Below are 17,860 nucleotides of genomic sequence, written 5' to 3' on the forward strand. Positions count from 1 at the left end.
GTCAACGTTAAAGGTATCGAGATTCCTGCTTTCCTATTCGTGAGATACGTTAAGTCCTGCGTTCCTATTCCAGCTAAAAAGCCAGGGTCATTCAGAGTTTTTATCAAACCAACCCCAATTGGCCTCAGAAATCAAGAGGTCCCCTCGAATGCTAAACGTGGGGAAGATGACCGTTCACATTCTTCATCTGGGTCCCCAGGGCTTGCCACTTAACAAGCAAAATATAAAGCTTCACACGAAATAAGAATGTGAGAAAGATCCAGGATGAAATAAGTTCCCCTCCCCCCCCAAGTTTCAGATGTAAGACAGTAGTAGTTTCTGCAAGACAAGACAGACTTTTCACGCAAACAACAGACCGACTCCAGACCACTCATCCTTCACTCCAAACTTAAAAAAGACTACTATTTATAAAAAGCTTTCTCTGTACTGACTTTCCTTGACTGCTTGAAGTCCCAACTGTTCACTTCTTCTTCCCCCGCAGTTTCAAACCTAGAGCCCTCTCCAGTTTGGTTATTATTTGTTGATTCGGGATTGCCTTCCCAGACTCGTACTCCTGAATGATTCGGGGCTTCTCATTAATCAGCTGAAATAAGAAACAGCCGGTTAGTCAAACCCAAAAAATTAAACATGCCATTAACAGAGACAGCATGACAAATACCTGAGCAAGCTGAGACTGGGTGAGTTTCTTGTCCATTCTGGCTTGCATAATGGCCTTCTTCAGTTCTGTACAAACCCGGTCATCTAACACAAGAAATACCAAGGGTAAATAATAATGGTCTTTTAACAGACAAGCCCAGAATCAGATCAGACTTTTAATCATTTCTATTATTCTGGATTCCATACAGGTTTGTGGTAAGCGGACAGTCAAATTAGAAAGGACGATCCCTTAAAATAGTTAGTTACAACACAAGCACCAGAAACAAATGCAGCGAGAAAGCAATAAATAACAAGTCTGTGGCCTTCGACGGAAACTCCAATCTGACTTGGACCAGATAGAACTCTTGTTTTTTTCTTTTGCCTGTCTGATGGAGAAGTGAATATATCAAAAACAGGACTAGAAGTAGATCAGGATGCACATAATACACATTTTGGAGCAGCAGTCGAGAGTTTATTTTCTCTGACATACAGTAAAAATTGGACTAATATCACTTTGGCATCATTACTCATTAGATTGAGCTAAATTTGAAAGAACATTTTACATTTATATGCAACTTCTATAATACACAATACCCACAAAAATTACATTCTGATTCAAGGTACAGAATACAAAACAGATTTCCATCCCTTTGGAAAAGAACGATTAGGAGCAGTAACTTGGATACAAGAAAAGGTAGCATCCATGGCCCAAGACCAGTCTATTATGCCTAGAAACCAGATGCCAACCAAAAGACACGTAGGAAATGGGACCAATCTATCATTCATAGCAGCAAATAGGGGTGGCTTCGAATCAAGCCGGCTCGCGAGCGGCTCGAGTTCGGCTCGGTGCCAGTTCGGTTCAATTCAGTATTAACGAGCGAGCTTGACCGAATGCAGGTTCTAGTTGACGGCTTGCGAGCCGGCCCGAACTGAGTCGGGATGGGGATTGGGAGCGTGAGCGAGGGGGGAAAAAATTCTTCCTCCCCTCATCATTGTCGAGCCCCTCCCGTCGGCTGTTGTCACCGCCTCTATCGCCGTCGACAGCTGCTCGCCAGCCGCCTCTGTGGCCGTCCATTGGATTTTTTCCTCCGATTTCCTCCTCCCCTCGCCGTCGCCTCTGTTTCCGTCGCCGCCGCCTCCGTCGCAGCCGTAATCCCCGACGACATGTCCTCCCTGGCGCCATAACCCCCTTCACTCCGCATCGTCTCGGCGAAAAACTAGAACCAGGGGAAAAATTAAGGGAGAAATTATTTCTCCCCCTTCCCCGCGCGAAGATGATTTCGCATGTGCGAGATCAAAAAGTGAAAAAAAAAAAAAAAAAACTTTTTTCCTTAAACTCTGCGTTCTCATGGCTCTTGAAGAAACTGAAAATACATTTTGTAGAAATAAGTTTCTAGGATCTATTAGTGTCTCATTTTTTGTAAACATTTTTCTAATTGAAATTTTTTATTAAAAAAATCGTATAATTTTGTAAGTAAGATTTTCCTGCCAAGATGGGCTAGAAAATTTTTGAATAAGTATTTGACTGTTGATGTTGTAATACTTTTAGCATGAGACAATTTTCATTGTAATTTTGCATTTGACATTTTATTTGATTAAAATTTCATCAATAAGTATAATAATATATTAGATTGATTATTAGTTTTTATTTATTTCCATAGAAGAGGCACTAAGAGGTTCATTTAACTTTCCTAAGAAAATTTTAAAATATTTCTTGTAATTGTCTAATAAGTCACTAATAGTAATAGAATTTTATTTAAAGGTTTTTTTGGGAATATATATGGTAGGAAAATATTTCTAGTTTTTTATAGAATATAAATTTTCAACTAGGGGCACTAAGGAGGCCATAGTAAATTTATGGCCAGATTCAAAAATTAAAAAACAAGCTAGACAACATTTGGAGTAAAACAAATTAATATTTGTGCGTTTTAATCCATTATTGAAATTTGATCCTAAACCTCCCCTATCATTTTTTTTTTTAAATGTGTGCATAGTTTTATATATAATTTATTTGACATATATTTTATATAAAGTATTAAATGTAGGTTAAGCTCGAACTCAGTTAAAATTAGTAGGCTCGAGTTCGATTACAATTTTAGGTTCGAGGCTAGGGTCGGCTCAAGCTCGAGTTCGAAATATTTAAATCAAGCTCGGCTTGAACAAAGTTCGGACTCAACTGGATTCAATATCTCCCTTATGCCCAATTTTAAGTAGATGTCATTTCCAATTTTATGTAAAATATATGTATAATTTTATATACAATTTATTTGACATGTATTATTTAAAAAGTTTTAAATGTATATTGGAGCACAAACTCAAGACATGTATTTTTTGGAAAGTTTTAAATGAATGTTAAAGCTCAATCTCGATTCGAACTCGGTTCAAATTATTAGGCTCGAGTTCGAATTCGAAATATTTAAATCAAGTTCGGCTCGAACATAGGCAGGTTCAGGCTCTGCTGGGCTTGATGCCACCCCTAGCAGCAATCCAACAGGTAAACATTTCTTTAAAGAAATGGTCTCAGCATTGAAATACAAAACGACAAAGCTCTTGAGAAGTAAAAGATAAGACATGACAAAACCGATAGAAAGACAAGATGATTTTTCTACCATAATCACGGTCAGTATACATTGACATAATTGGAATTGGAAGAACTCGAGACTTCAGTAACTACCATCAATTTAAAGAGGAGATGCAGTTGGGAAAATTTTTAAATCTAGGGCTTTTTACCAAAATACCAGTTTGAAAAAACTTATTTATGAAAACAACGATGACCTCAACTTATTTGCAAAACTACCGAACTTTGACCGGTCTACTGTACATGTGGACAGTCAAAGGTGACACGTAAGCTTACGCGTCGCTACGTCATCAGTGCGATACTGTAGATTAACACATCATCTGCCACGTCAGAATAGTTGACATGTATTCTGCCACATCATTACATGATAAAATTTTGAATAAATGTAAAAAAAATCAAATACACCTTTTATTACCTTATATCTAAACTAATAAATTATTAAAAAATATATATAAACAATTAAAAAATTAAATCTTACTTATTTAACACCATTTAATATCAATTAAAATATTTATTAATTAAAAAAAATTATTGTTACATTGTTATTTCTTCATATTTTAAAAAATAAAATAAAATAAGTAAATTAATTAGATTTAAAATATTTATAAATTAAAAAAATTCAAAAAAGTTATTTTAGAGTTTAAAAATACAATTTATTTGTATACTTTTTATCACCTTATTTAAAAAATAATAATATTTACAAATTTTAAATATTTATAAATAGAAAAAATCTAACTCTTACCCATTTATTATGGATTTAAAATATTTAAAAATTTAAAAAATCTTACTCTTAAGTCTAACCCATATATTATCGATTTAAAATATTTAAAAATTAAAACAATATACAAAAAAGTTATTTTAGAGTTTGAAAATACAATTTATTTGTATACTTTTTATCATCTTATTTACAAAATAATAATATTTAGAAATTTAAAATATTTATAAATAGAAATAATCTAACTTTTACCCATTTACTATGGATTTAAAATATTTATAAATAGATTTTTTTTTACTTTTAAGTCTTACTCATATATTATCCATTTAAAATATTTATAAATAGAACAAAAAATTACTCTTAAGTCTTACCCATATATTATCCATTTAAAATATTTATAAATTAAAAAAATATTCAAAAAAGTTGTTTTAGTGTTTAGAAGTATAATTTATTTGTATACTTTTTATCACCTTATTTAAAAAATAATAAATTATTAAAAAATATATTATTTAATTAAAAATCTTACAAAACTTTACAATAATTTTAATTTGGCAGAAATTTCATTAATATAAAATTAGAAATTAATCACTAAATCACAAAAAATCAATACAGTAATTAAACACCTAAATTCAAATCAACATTATAATTAAATACAATAATTAGATTCAATTAACAAAAACCCTAAAAAATCACCCTCCTAAATCGGCTTCTGAAATTCAAATTCGGGTTTGGAGGGTGAGTAGGGTTTCGGTTTTGAGAGAAGGGGTGGCGAGCGAGTAAAATGATAGGGTATTAAGAGAGGGGGTGGCGAGAGGATGAACAGAGGGGAACGGAGAAGAAGAACGAGAGATGAGGCTGAGGTGAAGAGAGAGCGGTTGAGAGGGGGGCGTCGAGGGCGAGGCCGAGCGGCAGTAGGGGAGCGGTAGTGGCCGAGCGGCGGCAGCAGGAGCGAGGGTGAGAGGAGCGGAGAGGAGAAAGATCGAGGAAGAAACAATAGAACGAAAAAAATATAACAGAGGGCTTACGTGGAGTGAGCTGAAGTGGCGAGAGATGACGGCCAAAGAGGGAAATTGATAATGACGTGTTTGATAACATGTGAGATGAAATGTAAAAATAATGACGTGGTAGCCCATGTGTTCAACTACCATACTGCACTAATGAGGTGTCAACACGTAAGCGATCAAAGCTTACGTGTCGCCTTTGACTGTCCACATGTACAGTGGATCGGTCAAAGTTCGATAGTTTTGCAAATAAGTTGAGATGGTAGTTGTTTTCATAAATAAGTTTTTTAAAACTAGTATTTTGGTAAAATTCCCTTAAACTCTAAAAAGGAGATCAGGAAAACAAACGCCAACATTGATAACGATGAAAACGAAGCATGCATAGACTTATTTACAAGGACTCGTGAAATAAAACTTGAGAGAAGGCAATAGTACTTACGGGCAAGATTCTCATTTTCATCATCAAGCTTCCTCGTGTTCAGAGAGGTGCTACTTGAGGCAGCTTTGTTTGTACCAGCATTAACTACAAAAGACATAATTATTCTATTCAGGCTCAACAGTTTATAAAATAGAAACAGGACATCCAAAAGAAAAAAACACGGAGAAGTGATTATATTTTTCTTTTTCTTTTCCTTTAATTGGAAAACGATCAACCAAAAATCGTGTTTTTTTTCTCAGAGAGAGTCTCAAAGCTCATGAAGTACAAAAAAAAATTCACTAGACTTTCCATTCTTCCTTTCAGAGATTGATCAGAATTTTTATCGCATACAGATGGGAGCTTTTTTTCTTTTAGAAACAGACTCTAATCATCGGATTAGAACTTTCAGAGATCCAGAAACCCATGCTGCATGATCTAATTTCATCTCAAGTAAAAGAAAAAAAAGTGTTCATGGAAGTACACAGTAGAAATTATAGAAATAGAAAAAGCAGAAAGGCAGCAAGCCAAGACGCCTGACGTTATAGGCAACAATTCGTACATTTCTTTAGAGTTTCTATCTCGGCGCCGCTGCGACGAGCAGCGTTCACGGCTTTCTCGTCTTTCTTGGTAGCAGCGTTGGGAGTTTTCTTGCGGATCACGACAGGCTCCCAGTCCCGAGTCAAAGGACCTATTCCGGCCATCGAGCGCATATAACGAAACTCGTCTGTCCATAGCAGCTGACGTAAGCTAACGAGACGCTGTGGAACCATCGAAGATTTCGAAGACGGAACGCCGGCGCCTTCTCCGAACAACGAGTGCGGCAGCTGACGTAAGTTAACGACACGCTGTGGAACCATCGAAGATTTCGAAGACGGAACGCCGGCGCCTTCTCCGATCAACGAGTGCGGATAAGGAAACTAGTCTGTCCATAGCAGCTGACGTAAGCTAACGAGACGCTGTGGAACCATCGAAGATTTCGAAGACGGAACGCCGGCGCCTTCTCCGATCAACGAGTGCGGATAAGGAAACTCGTCTGTCCATAGCAGCTGATGTAAGTTAACGAGACGCTGTGGAACCATCGAAGATTTCGAAGACGGAACGCTGGCGCGTCTCGGAGGTTGCGTTAGTGGTTGTTGACGTGGCAGTGGATGAGGTTTCTATAGCAGCGCAGCGCAGGTGACTTTGCCGGTTTACTTACTTTTATTTATATCTCTTAAATAATAAAAAAAATAAAAAATCTTATGTAATAAAGCATTTGTTAATTTTCCAAATAACTATTTATTATTTAATAAATAAATAATAGATAAGTATTATTCCGCGTCTAATTAAATGATTATCAAAATACATAGAGAATAATAGTTTAATTATTTTTATTTGAATAAATAACTAGTTAAGATAAAAAAATGATTGCCTATTTTTAAAAAATAATAAACAAATAAATAAACAGAATATAAAACAACTCACTGAGTATATCGATAAATAAATAAATAAATAAATAAATAAATTAATTAAAAGTTAAGAAAGTTCTACAAAAAGCGTCGAAGGTAAGGAAAGGATCCTGTTCCCTTTCACGGAATGAAATTCCAATTGCTGGAACTGATTCTATACTTTGTTAAACGCTCTATTTATTGGTCAGGCGTTTATACGACTGCCATTGATTCGCAGTAGCATGAAGTCACGGTCACTGGAAACGTGGACACAGACACTTTAATCAACAAGCTTTTAAAATCGGGGAAGGCGGCGGAGCTTTGGCCGGAGAAAAGCGAGAGGAAGAACAAAAAGGTGAAACAGGCAAATAGCAAAGATGGCGTATCGGATACCGAGATGAAAGCTCAGGAAAACGAACAAAGTAAAACACCTCGTGCCAAAGACACCGAGCCAGTAGAACTCGCCGCCTCTGTGGCTGTTGGTTCGATTTCTTCCTCTCCTCGCCATCGCCTCTATTTCGGTCGTAACCGTCATCACCGACGACAAGTCTTCCCCCGCATCGTAACCCCCTTTCCTCCGCCTCGTCTCGGCCGAAAACCAGAGGCAGTAAATCTCCCCCCTCCCCCCTCCCCCCTCCCCCCTCCCCGGCTCGAAGATGATTTCGCACGTGCGATATCATAAAATTAAAAAAAAAAAATCTTAAACTCTCATTTTCTTGAAAAAAATAATTAAAAAAACACTTGTACAGAAATAAGTTTCTATAAACTATTAGTGTCTCATTTTTTTAAAAATATTTTTTTAATTAAAAATTCTTATTAAAAATCATATAATTTTCTAAGTAAGTTTTTCCTACCAAGATGGGGTAGAAAATTGTATATAAATTTTTTGAATAAATATTTAACAGTTGATGTTGTAATACTTTTAGCATGAAGCAATTTTTATTGTAATTTTGTGTTTGACATTTTATTTGATTAAAAATTTATTGATAAGTATAATAATATATTAGATTGATTCCTAATTTTTATTTATTTCCCTATAAGAGGCAATAAAAGGTCCATTTAACTTTCCTAGGAAAATTTTAAAATATTTTTTATAATTTTCTAATAAGTCACTAATAGTAATAGGATTTTATTTAAAGGATTTTTTTTGGAAATATGTATTATAGGAAAAATATTTCTAATTTTTCCTAGAATATAAATTTTCATCTAGGGGCACTAATGAGGCCATAGTAAATTTATGGCCAGATTCAAAATTACAAAACAAGCTAGACAACAATTGGAGTGAAAAAGATTAATATTAGTGCATTTTAATCCATTATTGAAATTCAATCCTGAACCTCCCCTATCATTCTTTGTTTTAAAATGTATGCATAATTTTTTATATAATTTATTCGAAGCCACCCTTACGTGCGATATCATAAACAAGGGGAAAAAAAAACTATTTGTCCCTTCCTCATGACTCTTGAAGAAATTACAAAGATATTTTAGTAGAAATATGTTTCTAGAGACTATTAGTGTTTTTTTCAATAAATGTTGAAAAAATATTTTTAGTAGAAATATAGGGACCATTAGTGCCTCATTTTTTTGAAAATATTTTTCTAATTATAAATTCTTGTTAAAAAATCATATAATTTTCTAAGTAATATTTTCTTGCCAAGATAGGCTAGAAAACCCTGTAGAAAATTTTTGAATAAGTATTTGACTGTTGATGATATAATAATTTTAGCATGAGGAATTTTTCATAGCAATTTTGTGTTTGAAATTTTATTTGATTAAAAATTTATCAATAAGTATAGTAATATGTTAGATAAATTATTAATTTTTATTTATTTCCTTAGAAAAGGCAATGAGAGGTCCATTTAACTTTCCTAAGAAAAATTTAAAATATTTCTTGTAATTTTCTAGTAAGTCTCTAATAGTAATAAGATTTTATTTAAAGGATTTATAGTTTTTATTTGGGTGATTATAAATTGATAGTGATATTTCATTTAATTTTGTTGTGTTTGATTATTGTATGGAGTTTATTCATAATGTTATACAATGTGTAAAGTGTTTAGACTATTTTATGGAGTGTATGAAGTGTATAAATAATTTCATGGAGTGTTTATGGAATGTATAGACAATTTTATGGAGTGTTTACGGAGGTATTATGTATATAGATTATGCCTAATTTTAAGTAGAGGTCATGCCGAATTTTATATAAGTATTATATACATAGATTAATCTCAATTTTAAGTAGAGGTCATGCCCAATCTTATACATATATTATATATATAAGTTATGCCCAATTTTATGTAGAGGTCATGCCCAATTTTATGTAAAATATATGCATAATTTTATATACAAATTATTTTATATATACTTTTTTGAAAAATTTTAAATGTATGTTGAAGCTTGAGTTTGGTTAAAATTTTTGGGCTCGAGCTCGATAACAATTTTAGGACGGCTCGAACATAGGCAGGTTCGGGCTCAGCTCAATGCCACCCCTACTTGTTTGTGTTAGTGTGCGCATTGGAAAGTGTAAAATAATTGTTTTTGTTAGTGTGCACAATGACAAGTGCAATGTAAAGTACTTATTTGTATTAGTGTGCACAATGAAAAGTGCAATGTAAAGTGTAGATTGATTATTTATTAAATAAAATATTTTGTTATATGTGACTTTTAGAAAATTAAATTAATATTAGTTAATAAATAAAATATATTAAATATAACAATTAAACAAATGTTTACTTTTATATTATTAAAATGATATTTGTGTAATCAAATTGTAATTTTATAATATTTAAATATGAAATAATTATATAAAAAAGATATTATAAAATAGTTATTAACTTAATAAATATTAGTAATATCAAAATAATATTAATTTATTAACATAATTTATAAAAATTAAAATATTTACACAAATATCGTACTACACAAACATCGTAATAATAAAAAAATGATATAAATATAACTCAATCACCTATTTAATATAAAAAAATTACAAATGTATATACAAAATACAACGCAAAAAATATTTAATAACATTAAAAAATAACAATCAATAATTTTGCTATATATGAATTACTAATACATTTAGAAAATACGATGTTCTTACAGATTGTATTGCAGACTCCCTCTGAGTATTTATTTGAGTGTGCATATCATCCTTAACTCATTTGGCCAAGTTCCAGAACTTCTCGTGTTCCCTAACACAAATAGGGCTTTGTCATAGAGCCTAGCTGTCCCATATGCCTTTATCATCACATTATATTCCACTAAATATTCCTTTGGCTTCGGACCAGAGGCCCCTCTATGCATAGACATCCATGATTGCAACATAATTTTTTTATGAGATCCCTTCCTTAGTACAATGCTTGTAAAAAAAAAAATTGTATTCTGCAACAACCCCTCGTTAATGTACATATCTAAAACAAGGGACAACAATTGCTGGTCAGCATCTATATGAGTTCTCTCTATTTCCCTTAATACATTATCCACTTCTTCAACGATCTTTCTCTTGCACAATATCTAGACTACTATTTTATATGTAATGGTATCAGGATAGAGACGAGACTCTTTGATCTTCATATAACTTTTAAATACAACTTCAATATCACCAACATTATTATATAAAGACAAGAAGATATTATAAGTTTTAGTATTAGGTTTAAACCCCTTCTCTTCCATTTTATTGAGCAAAGACAATGATTCTGACAGATGTCCATGAAACCCACAAATATGGATCGTGGTGTTAAAAGTAACTGTATCAAACTCTACCCCTAACCTCAACATCTCTGCAAAAGCATATGAAGCATCCTCAAGACGACCTACCATTCCATACAAGTCAATCAAAGTGTTGTAAGTAGTAACCATCCGAGGCTTTCGGTTTGAACCCTGTTCATCAAGGACAAAATGTTTTTCAGGTGGAATGCGTTTACCAACCTTAAAAAACTCAATAGACAAAAAATGTTTAAGACTCATTGGAGCCATAACTGAATCCAAATCAACAAACTCAAATTCAAGATTCTCCGGTTGAACTCTGCCCATACACCAGTCCTTGTAGAAACGATCGGCTCGATAACACTCACAGCATCTTTTAGAACTTGGAAAACAGTCTTCGTAATAACTTCGTCGGGAAAATTCCCCTAATTTTCATATGTTTGACCCTTAGCAGTGATTCATGTAATAGTCCCACTTTCCCATAAACATCAATTATCATTCCATAAGTGTTATTAGTGCGAAAGACACGATCTCTTGCCGTTTCAATCCAACAAAGACGAAGCTCATCCCACTGCTGCGTCCTACCAAGAATCCGCAAGACGACATTATATTGAATTACATTTGACACATGATCCTTCTGAGACTTAATCCATCGGGAGATACGAACGGCGCATCTCCAATCCCGTTGTTCCTTCGAGCTGCAGCAGGGCAGCGTCATGTGAAACCAGATAGAGAAGCACAACCAACCGGCAGGAGAAAAACCCTGACTTGAACTTGGAAGAGACGAAGAGGGAGGATTCAACGTTTTTCTATGGTCGAGAGATACACAAAAAGAAGAATACCTTTTCCAGGAAGAAGGGTTTACCTAGTTTCTTTCGAATCAAGCCGGAGAGGTTGCAGAGGGGGGGAGAGAAGTCGCCGAAGGTCGTCGGTGCTGGGGACGGCGAGAGGAAGAGAATCAGCGAGCCAGGGAGAGGTTGCAGAGGGGGCCATTGAAATCGCCAAAGGTCGCGAACGAGAGCACAGAAATGTTTTTCCCCAGCGTAAGTGAAATACATTTGGCTTTACAGAGGGCACTGACAAAAGCCAGACGTATATGCGATGAGTACCAAACTCTTCTGTGTGGAGTGGTATTTAATTCAGCCTGCTCATAGACAAGTACCAGCACTCAAATGGCATTTTCATGAGCCCATATGGAAAGGAAATGCTTCAATCCAGAGTTAGTTTTTTCCTCATCTCAATATTCTTTTTTACCTTCTTCTTCTTTATTTTGAGCATTAAAATTCGATGAAAATTGGGATGTATCTGCTTTACCACTGAACCCCTGAACTTCTAGCTTCTAAGTGTTTGTACTTATTGTACATGATTATCCTGTAGTCTACACTTGTTGTGCATGATTTATCCTGTAGTCTACTTGAAATTTTTAATCATCTAATCTCATTTTTATTGCTTCTTCAGCATTTATGGATAAAGGCAAATTTCTCTTAGCTGCTCGGAGGTTTAGACATGGTGCTCATACTGAGTATATCATTTCTCTTGATGCTGATGATTTGTCCCAAGGAAGTAATGTGTATGTGGGAAAGTTGTGGTATGCTGTTCAACCTTCCCTTTTTCTTTTGCTGCTTGAACCCTTAATAACTAACCTATCTACTTTAGAGTTTCTCTTTTAGTGGGGGACAGTTCCTGTTCATCTTGCATAGGCATTGACAAATTTCCAATGATTTTGTTGTCATATTTTGTGTATTAGACATTCTCAAGAACGGTAAAGGAAATTAATGTTGATGCTTTGGGTAATCAACTGTTTTTTAGGGAAATTAATTGGCAACTACTTCATTTATTTGCTCAAAAAAAAAAAAAAAAAAAATACAAACTACTATATAGACAATCAGTTTCCCTATGCTCAAATGCTTAATATTTGCTTGAAATTGTGGTGTACTTTGCTATAAAGAATAATTGATGCAAGTGGAGGAAGAGCCTGAGAGGGAAACCTCAAGCTTTTATCATACAAGGGGAAGGCAGGTGAAAGGAGTTTGCCTGCAGCAATATGCAGACAGAAACACCTTTTTTGCTAAGAAATCAGAGATACTATTGGAAGATCTAATGGTGTGTGCTGCCAGACAAAACAAAAAGAAACAGAAGAATCTTTGATTTCTCCCTGTGTTTTAGCCAGCAATCTTGCTCCTGCTTATGGCAATTGTGTGGTTGTTCTCTAATCACTGGAGGAGAAGAAGGATGCCATCAGCAAACCCTGGTTCCTTGCATCAGAGCCCAAACTTCAGCTTCTACTGAGTTGCATTTGCCTGTGAACTAGGAGATTATAATCTCAAGATCATGGATATCACCTCCAATTTCCGCTGTCCTGAGTTCCCATAGGAGCAACTATGGTTTATTGGATTGATGATTGATCTAGTCATTCACCACAATACGCTACATACTATTCCAACCATGAACTAAAGAAGAGCACCAATTTCATTTTAAGAAATCTTTCTCCTGCATGTCCGACTTAAACAGAAACTGACATATTTGAGCTTAAACAGGGACTCTGGGGAATTACCTTGAGTGATTAATTCTTTAAAATTTGGACAGAAGAGCATGTATGTTGATGCCAAAAAAGGAGCCTGAAATGAAATTTTGTACCTGCTGTTACTGTGTCCAACATGATAATATAATTCAAATTGCTTGAGTGTTTTAGTATTTTCTTATGTTTATATGAGTGCCTTTCTCCTTGCAGCTCTGATTTTTTGGGTACCAAGTTCACTATTTATGACGGTCAGCCACCTTATATTGGTGCTAAGTCCTCGATTACTCGGGCAAGCCGCCGGGTGGCCAATAAGCAAGTATGTCCACAAGTTGCTGCAGGCAGTTTTGAGATCGGACAGGTCTGTAACAAATTCAACTTACTGAAGACAAGAGGCCCCAGAAGAATGCTGTGCACTCTTCAGTGTCCCCCCCAAAAACGAGAAACTCCAAATGACTCTGACGGAGAAGCAGATACACCCAGTGCAACTATCCCACCCGGGTGTGCACTTCTTAAAAACAAAACCCCAAGGTGGCATGAGCATTTGCAGTGCTGGTGCTTAAATTTTCATGGACGGGTGACAGTTGCTTTAGTGAAAAACTTCCAGTTGGTTGCAACAGTGGATCCGAGCCAACCTGGTTCCAAGGGGGACGAAGAAACTGTATTACTTCAAATTGGGAAGGTAGGGGATGACCTGTTTACAATGGATTATAGGCAGCCATTATCAGCATTTCAAGCGTTTGCTATCTGCCTTACCAGCTTTGGTACGAAGTTTGCCTGCGAATGAAGGAACCAACCTTCATTTTGATGTTTGTTGGGCATTCGGATGTGTTTACTGTAAACTTGCTTTTGAGATCTCTCGAATGAACCGCTGCCTAAAGTAGGTGAAGCTTGTTTGTATATGAGATATGTGAAGCTTTGCCATTCCAGTCTCTGCCAGCCTGAATTTTGTTGACCCTGGTCTCATCAAATGACCACCATGATAGAATTGGTCTCCTGGGTGGGGTGATCCGGCCTAGTTTTTATCTATACACCGTCAACCTGAAGATGGAGTAGCGCATTTGTGAAAAGTTAGAGACTTCTTACTCGTTCTCCGCTCTCATAGTGCGGATTTGGATGGACCAATTATTTTCTGGGAAATCGAACGAGGGAAAGAATCCCGAATACAGAAAGAATGAAAAGCCAAAGTACATGAGCAAAAGGCGGATAATAAAGACGGAGGAGAAATTCAGCATTGTTCTGCTTGCCAACGTATTAGTGTCTTCATTTCCCTTTAGCACAACAGGGCCCCCATCTGTTTTGTTTTTTTTTTTTTATCCAGGACATGATGCTCCCTTCATTTCTTGTCCCCATCAAAGGTATCGAGATTCCTGCTTTCCTATTCGTCAGCGACGTGTTGAATGCCTTTAAAGCTAAAAAGCCAAGGTCATTCAGAGTTTATATCAAACCAACCCAATTGGCCTCAGAAATCAAGAGGTCCCCTCGAATGCGGGAAGATGACCGTTCACATTCTTCATCTGGGCCTCCAGGGCTTGCCACTTAACAAGCAAAATATAAAGCTTCACACGAAATAAGAATGTGACAAAGATACAGGATGAAAAAAGTTTTTTTCCCCCCCAAGTTTCAGATGTAAGACAGTAGTAGTTTCTGCAAGACAAGACAGAAATTTCACGCAAACAACAGACTGACTCCAGCCCACTCATCCTTCACTCCAAACTTAAAAAGACTACTATTTATAAAAAGCTTTCTCTGTACTGACTTTCGTTGACTGCTTGAAGTCCCAACTGTTCACTACTTCTTCCCCCGCAGTTTCAAACCTAGAGCCCTCTCCAGTTTGGTTATTATTTGTTGATTCGGGATTGCCTTCCCAGACTCGTACTCCTGAATGATTTGGGGCTTCTCATTAATCAGCTGAAATAAGAAACAGTCGGTTAGTCAAACCCAAAATATTAAACATGCCATTAACAGAGACAGCATGACAAATACCTGAGCAAGCTGAGACTGGGTGAGTTTCTTGTCCATTCTGGCTTGCATAATGGCCTTCTTCAGTTCTGTACAAACCCGGTCATCTAACACAAGAAATACCAAGGGTAAATAATAATGGTCTTTTAACAGACAAGCCCAGAATCAGATCAGAATTTTAATCATTTCTATTATTCTGGATTCCATACAGGTTTGTGGTAAGCGGACAGTCAAATTCACAATCAATCAGTCATTTGGTGATAAAATGATTCAAAGATAATATCCAGTAAGAAATTAAAACTAATACGATGCAAAAATTCCCACTGACAATTACCGTTCGCTCATGTGCTATGAGGAATGTAAGAATGAAATTGGAAACAACTTGGACAGTGATGATCTGACATAGAAGTGATTAAAATCAATCAAAACCAAAGTGGCATTATTTTTACCAATTAACCAAAGTAGTAGTGAGGAGGAAAATGATACAGAGGAAGATAACACAGAAGAACATTAAAAGAAACGTCAAATCCACCATTTTGTAGAGTGAAAATGCAAAAGCAACTTTTTTTCTCTTTTTTGAGAATGCTTTAGCTGATATAAAAGCATTTTTTTTCTGGATATGAAAACAGTTTTAGATGCCAATATATCATACAGGCATCACCTAGAGATCTTGATTTTTCCTTTCTGCCAGAATTTTTACTGGGTCCACCTTTGGTTCCCTAGGGGCAAAAGGTAATTACAGCATGTGCAGTTTTAGAAAGGACAATCCCTTAAAATAGTTAGTTACAGCACAAGCACCAGAAACAAATGCAGCTAGAAAGCAATAAATAACAAGTCTGTGGTCTTCGACGGAAACTCCAATCTGACTTGGACCAGATAGAACTCCAATCTGTGGTTTTTTTCTTTTGCCTGTCTGATGGAGAAGTGAATATATCAAAAACAGGACTAGAAGTAGATCAGGATGCACATAATACACATTTTGGAGTAGCAGCCGAGAGTTTATTTTCTCTGACATGCAGTAAAAATTGGACTAATATTACTTTGGCATCATTACTCATTAGATTGAGCTAAATCTGAAAGAACATTTTACATTTATATGCAGCTTCTATAATATACAATAACCACAAAAATTACATTCTGATTCAAGGTACAGAATACAAAACAGATTTCCATCCCTTTGGAAATGAAGGATTAGGAGCAGTAACTTGGATACTAGAAATGGTAGCATCCATGGCCCAAGACCAGTCTATTATGCCTAGAAGCCAGATGCCAACCAAAAGACATGTAGGAAATGGTACCAATCTATCATTCATAGCAGCAATCCAACAGGTAAACAACATTTCTTTAAAGAAATGGTCTCAGCATTGAAATACAAGAACAACAAAGCTCCTGAGAAGTAAAAGATAAGATATGACAAAACCGATAGAAAGACAAGATGATTGTTCTACCATAAGCACAGTCAATATACATTGACATAATTGGAATTGGAAGAACTCAAGACTTCAGTAACTACCATCAATTTAAAGAGGAGATGCAGTTGGGAAAACTTTTAAATCTAAGAAGGAGACCAGGAAAACAAACACCAACATTGATAATGATGAAAACGAAACATGCATAGACTTATTTACAAGGACTCATGAAATAAAACTTCAGAGAAGGCAACAGTACTTACGGGCAAGATTCTCATTTTCATCATCAAGCTTCCTCGTGTTCAAAGAGGTGCTACTTGAGGCAGCTTTGTTTGTACCAGCATTAGCTACAAAAGACATAATTATTCTATTCAGGCTCAACAGTTTATAAAATAGAAACAGGACATCCAAAAGAAATCAATCAAATATCACCCAATACATCCATTTCCAGGGTTGAAATGTGTCAAGGATGCCTTTGGCAAAATCAGATCAGTAAACAAAAAACAACAAGAGAAAGATAAAAAACAGTAACAACAATTTCTTATCATAAAACTAATATTTCAAGTGCTATGCTCAAATGCGAATCAGTCCGCAGTAAAATATGCTGTTTGGGACTGAGTTCCCGAATTCATCTACCTTTTTTTTTGAAAAAACATGGAGAAGTGATTATAAAGACGCATGCGTCAATAGAGATCATATTTTTCTTTTTCTTTTCCTTTAATTGGAAAACGATCAATCAAAAATCGTGTTTTTTTTTCAGAGAGAGTCTCTCAAAGCTCATGAAGTACAATAAAAAATTCACTAGAGTTTCCATTCTTCCTTTCAGAGATTGATCAGAATTTTTATCGCATACAGATGGGACCTTTTTCATTTAGAAACAGATTCTAATCTTCGGATTAGAACTTTCAGAGATCCAGAAACTCGTGCTGCATGATCTAATTTCATCTCAAGTAAAAGAAAAAAACATTCATGGAAGTAGACAGTAGAAATTATAGAAATGGAAATAGAAAGCAGAAAGGCAGCGAGCCAAGAAGCCTGACGTTATAGGCAACAATTCGTACATTTCTTTAGAGTTTCAATCTCGGCGCCGCTGCGACGAGCAGCGTTCACGGCTTTCTCGTCTTTCTTGGTAGCAGCGTTGGGAGTTTTCTTGCGGATCACGACAGGCTCCCAGTCCTGAGTCAAAGGACCTATTCCGGCCATCTTATCTTCTCCGATCAAAATCGCGCTGAATGCAACCGACCTTGCTCCTGTTTTCACCCGGTTAGGGTTTGGGGAAAGTGAGGGGTATTTGTTTTTTTCCTGCTTCGCTTTCAGGCACAGAGAGAGAGAGAGGCAAAGAGGAAATTCCTATTTTTCAGTGGTGCCTCTCGCGCATTTTATCGAACAGCTTAAAAGATTCTATCCGAGTTGGACGCCAATCGCTCCGACTCAGACACCACGCTGGACCTTTCGGCGGATATTTTCACATCTATGATCTAAGAATCTTTA

General features: G+C 35.7%; 2 protein-coding genes and 1 long non-coding RNA gene across 3 annotated transcripts; 1 reads left to right on the forward strand and 2 right to left on the reverse strand.

Moving 5' to 3' along the window:
• Positions 1-365: 365 nt before the first annotated feature.
• Positions 366-5,446, reverse strand: LOC137956792 (uncharacterized). The gene is made up of 3 exons (XR_011113271.1): positions 5,370-5,446; positions 659-741; positions 366-583 (listed from the first exon to the last, which is right to left on the reverse strand). It is a non-coding gene; the product is annotated as an uncharacterized lncRNA (long non-coding RNA).
• Positions 5,447-11,019: 5,573 nt separating this feature from the next.
• On the forward strand, positions 11,020-14,338 carry LOC137943370 (tubby-like F-box protein 7). The gene is made up of 3 exons (XM_068788973.1): positions 11,020-11,699; positions 11,939-12,068; positions 13,212-14,338. Exons 1-3 carry the CDS (start codon positions 11,582-11,584, stop codon positions 13,783-13,785), a joined length of 822 nt encoding a protein of 273 aa, XP_068645074.1. The 5' UTR covers positions 11,020-11,581; the 3' UTR covers positions 13,786-14,338.
• A 169-nt stretch (positions 14,339-14,507) lies between these two features.
• Positions 14,508-17,726, reverse strand: LOC137943386 (multiprotein-bridging factor 1b-like). Its single transcript, XM_068788974.1, has 4 exons — positions 17,431-17,726; positions 16,633-16,716; positions 14,985-15,067; positions 14,508-14,909 (listed from the first exon to the last, which is right to left on the reverse strand). Exons 1-4 carry the CDS (start codon positions 17,570-17,572, stop codon positions 14,790-14,792), a joined length of 429 nt encoding a protein of 142 aa, XP_068645075.1. The 5' UTR covers positions 17,573-17,726; the 3' UTR covers positions 14,508-14,789.
• Positions 17,727-17,860: the final 134 nt, after the last annotated feature.

Source organism: Aristolochia californica, unplaced genomic scaffold (assembly GCF_029961685.1).
Source record: "Aristolochia californica isolate CCGP_79_NKW_82.1479 unplaced genomic scaffold, dmAriCali1.0.hap1 SCAF_1, whole genome shotgun sequence".
Classification (NCBI taxonomy): Eukaryota; Viridiplantae; Streptophyta; class Magnoliopsida; order Piperales; family Aristolochiaceae; genus Aristolochia; species Aristolochia californica.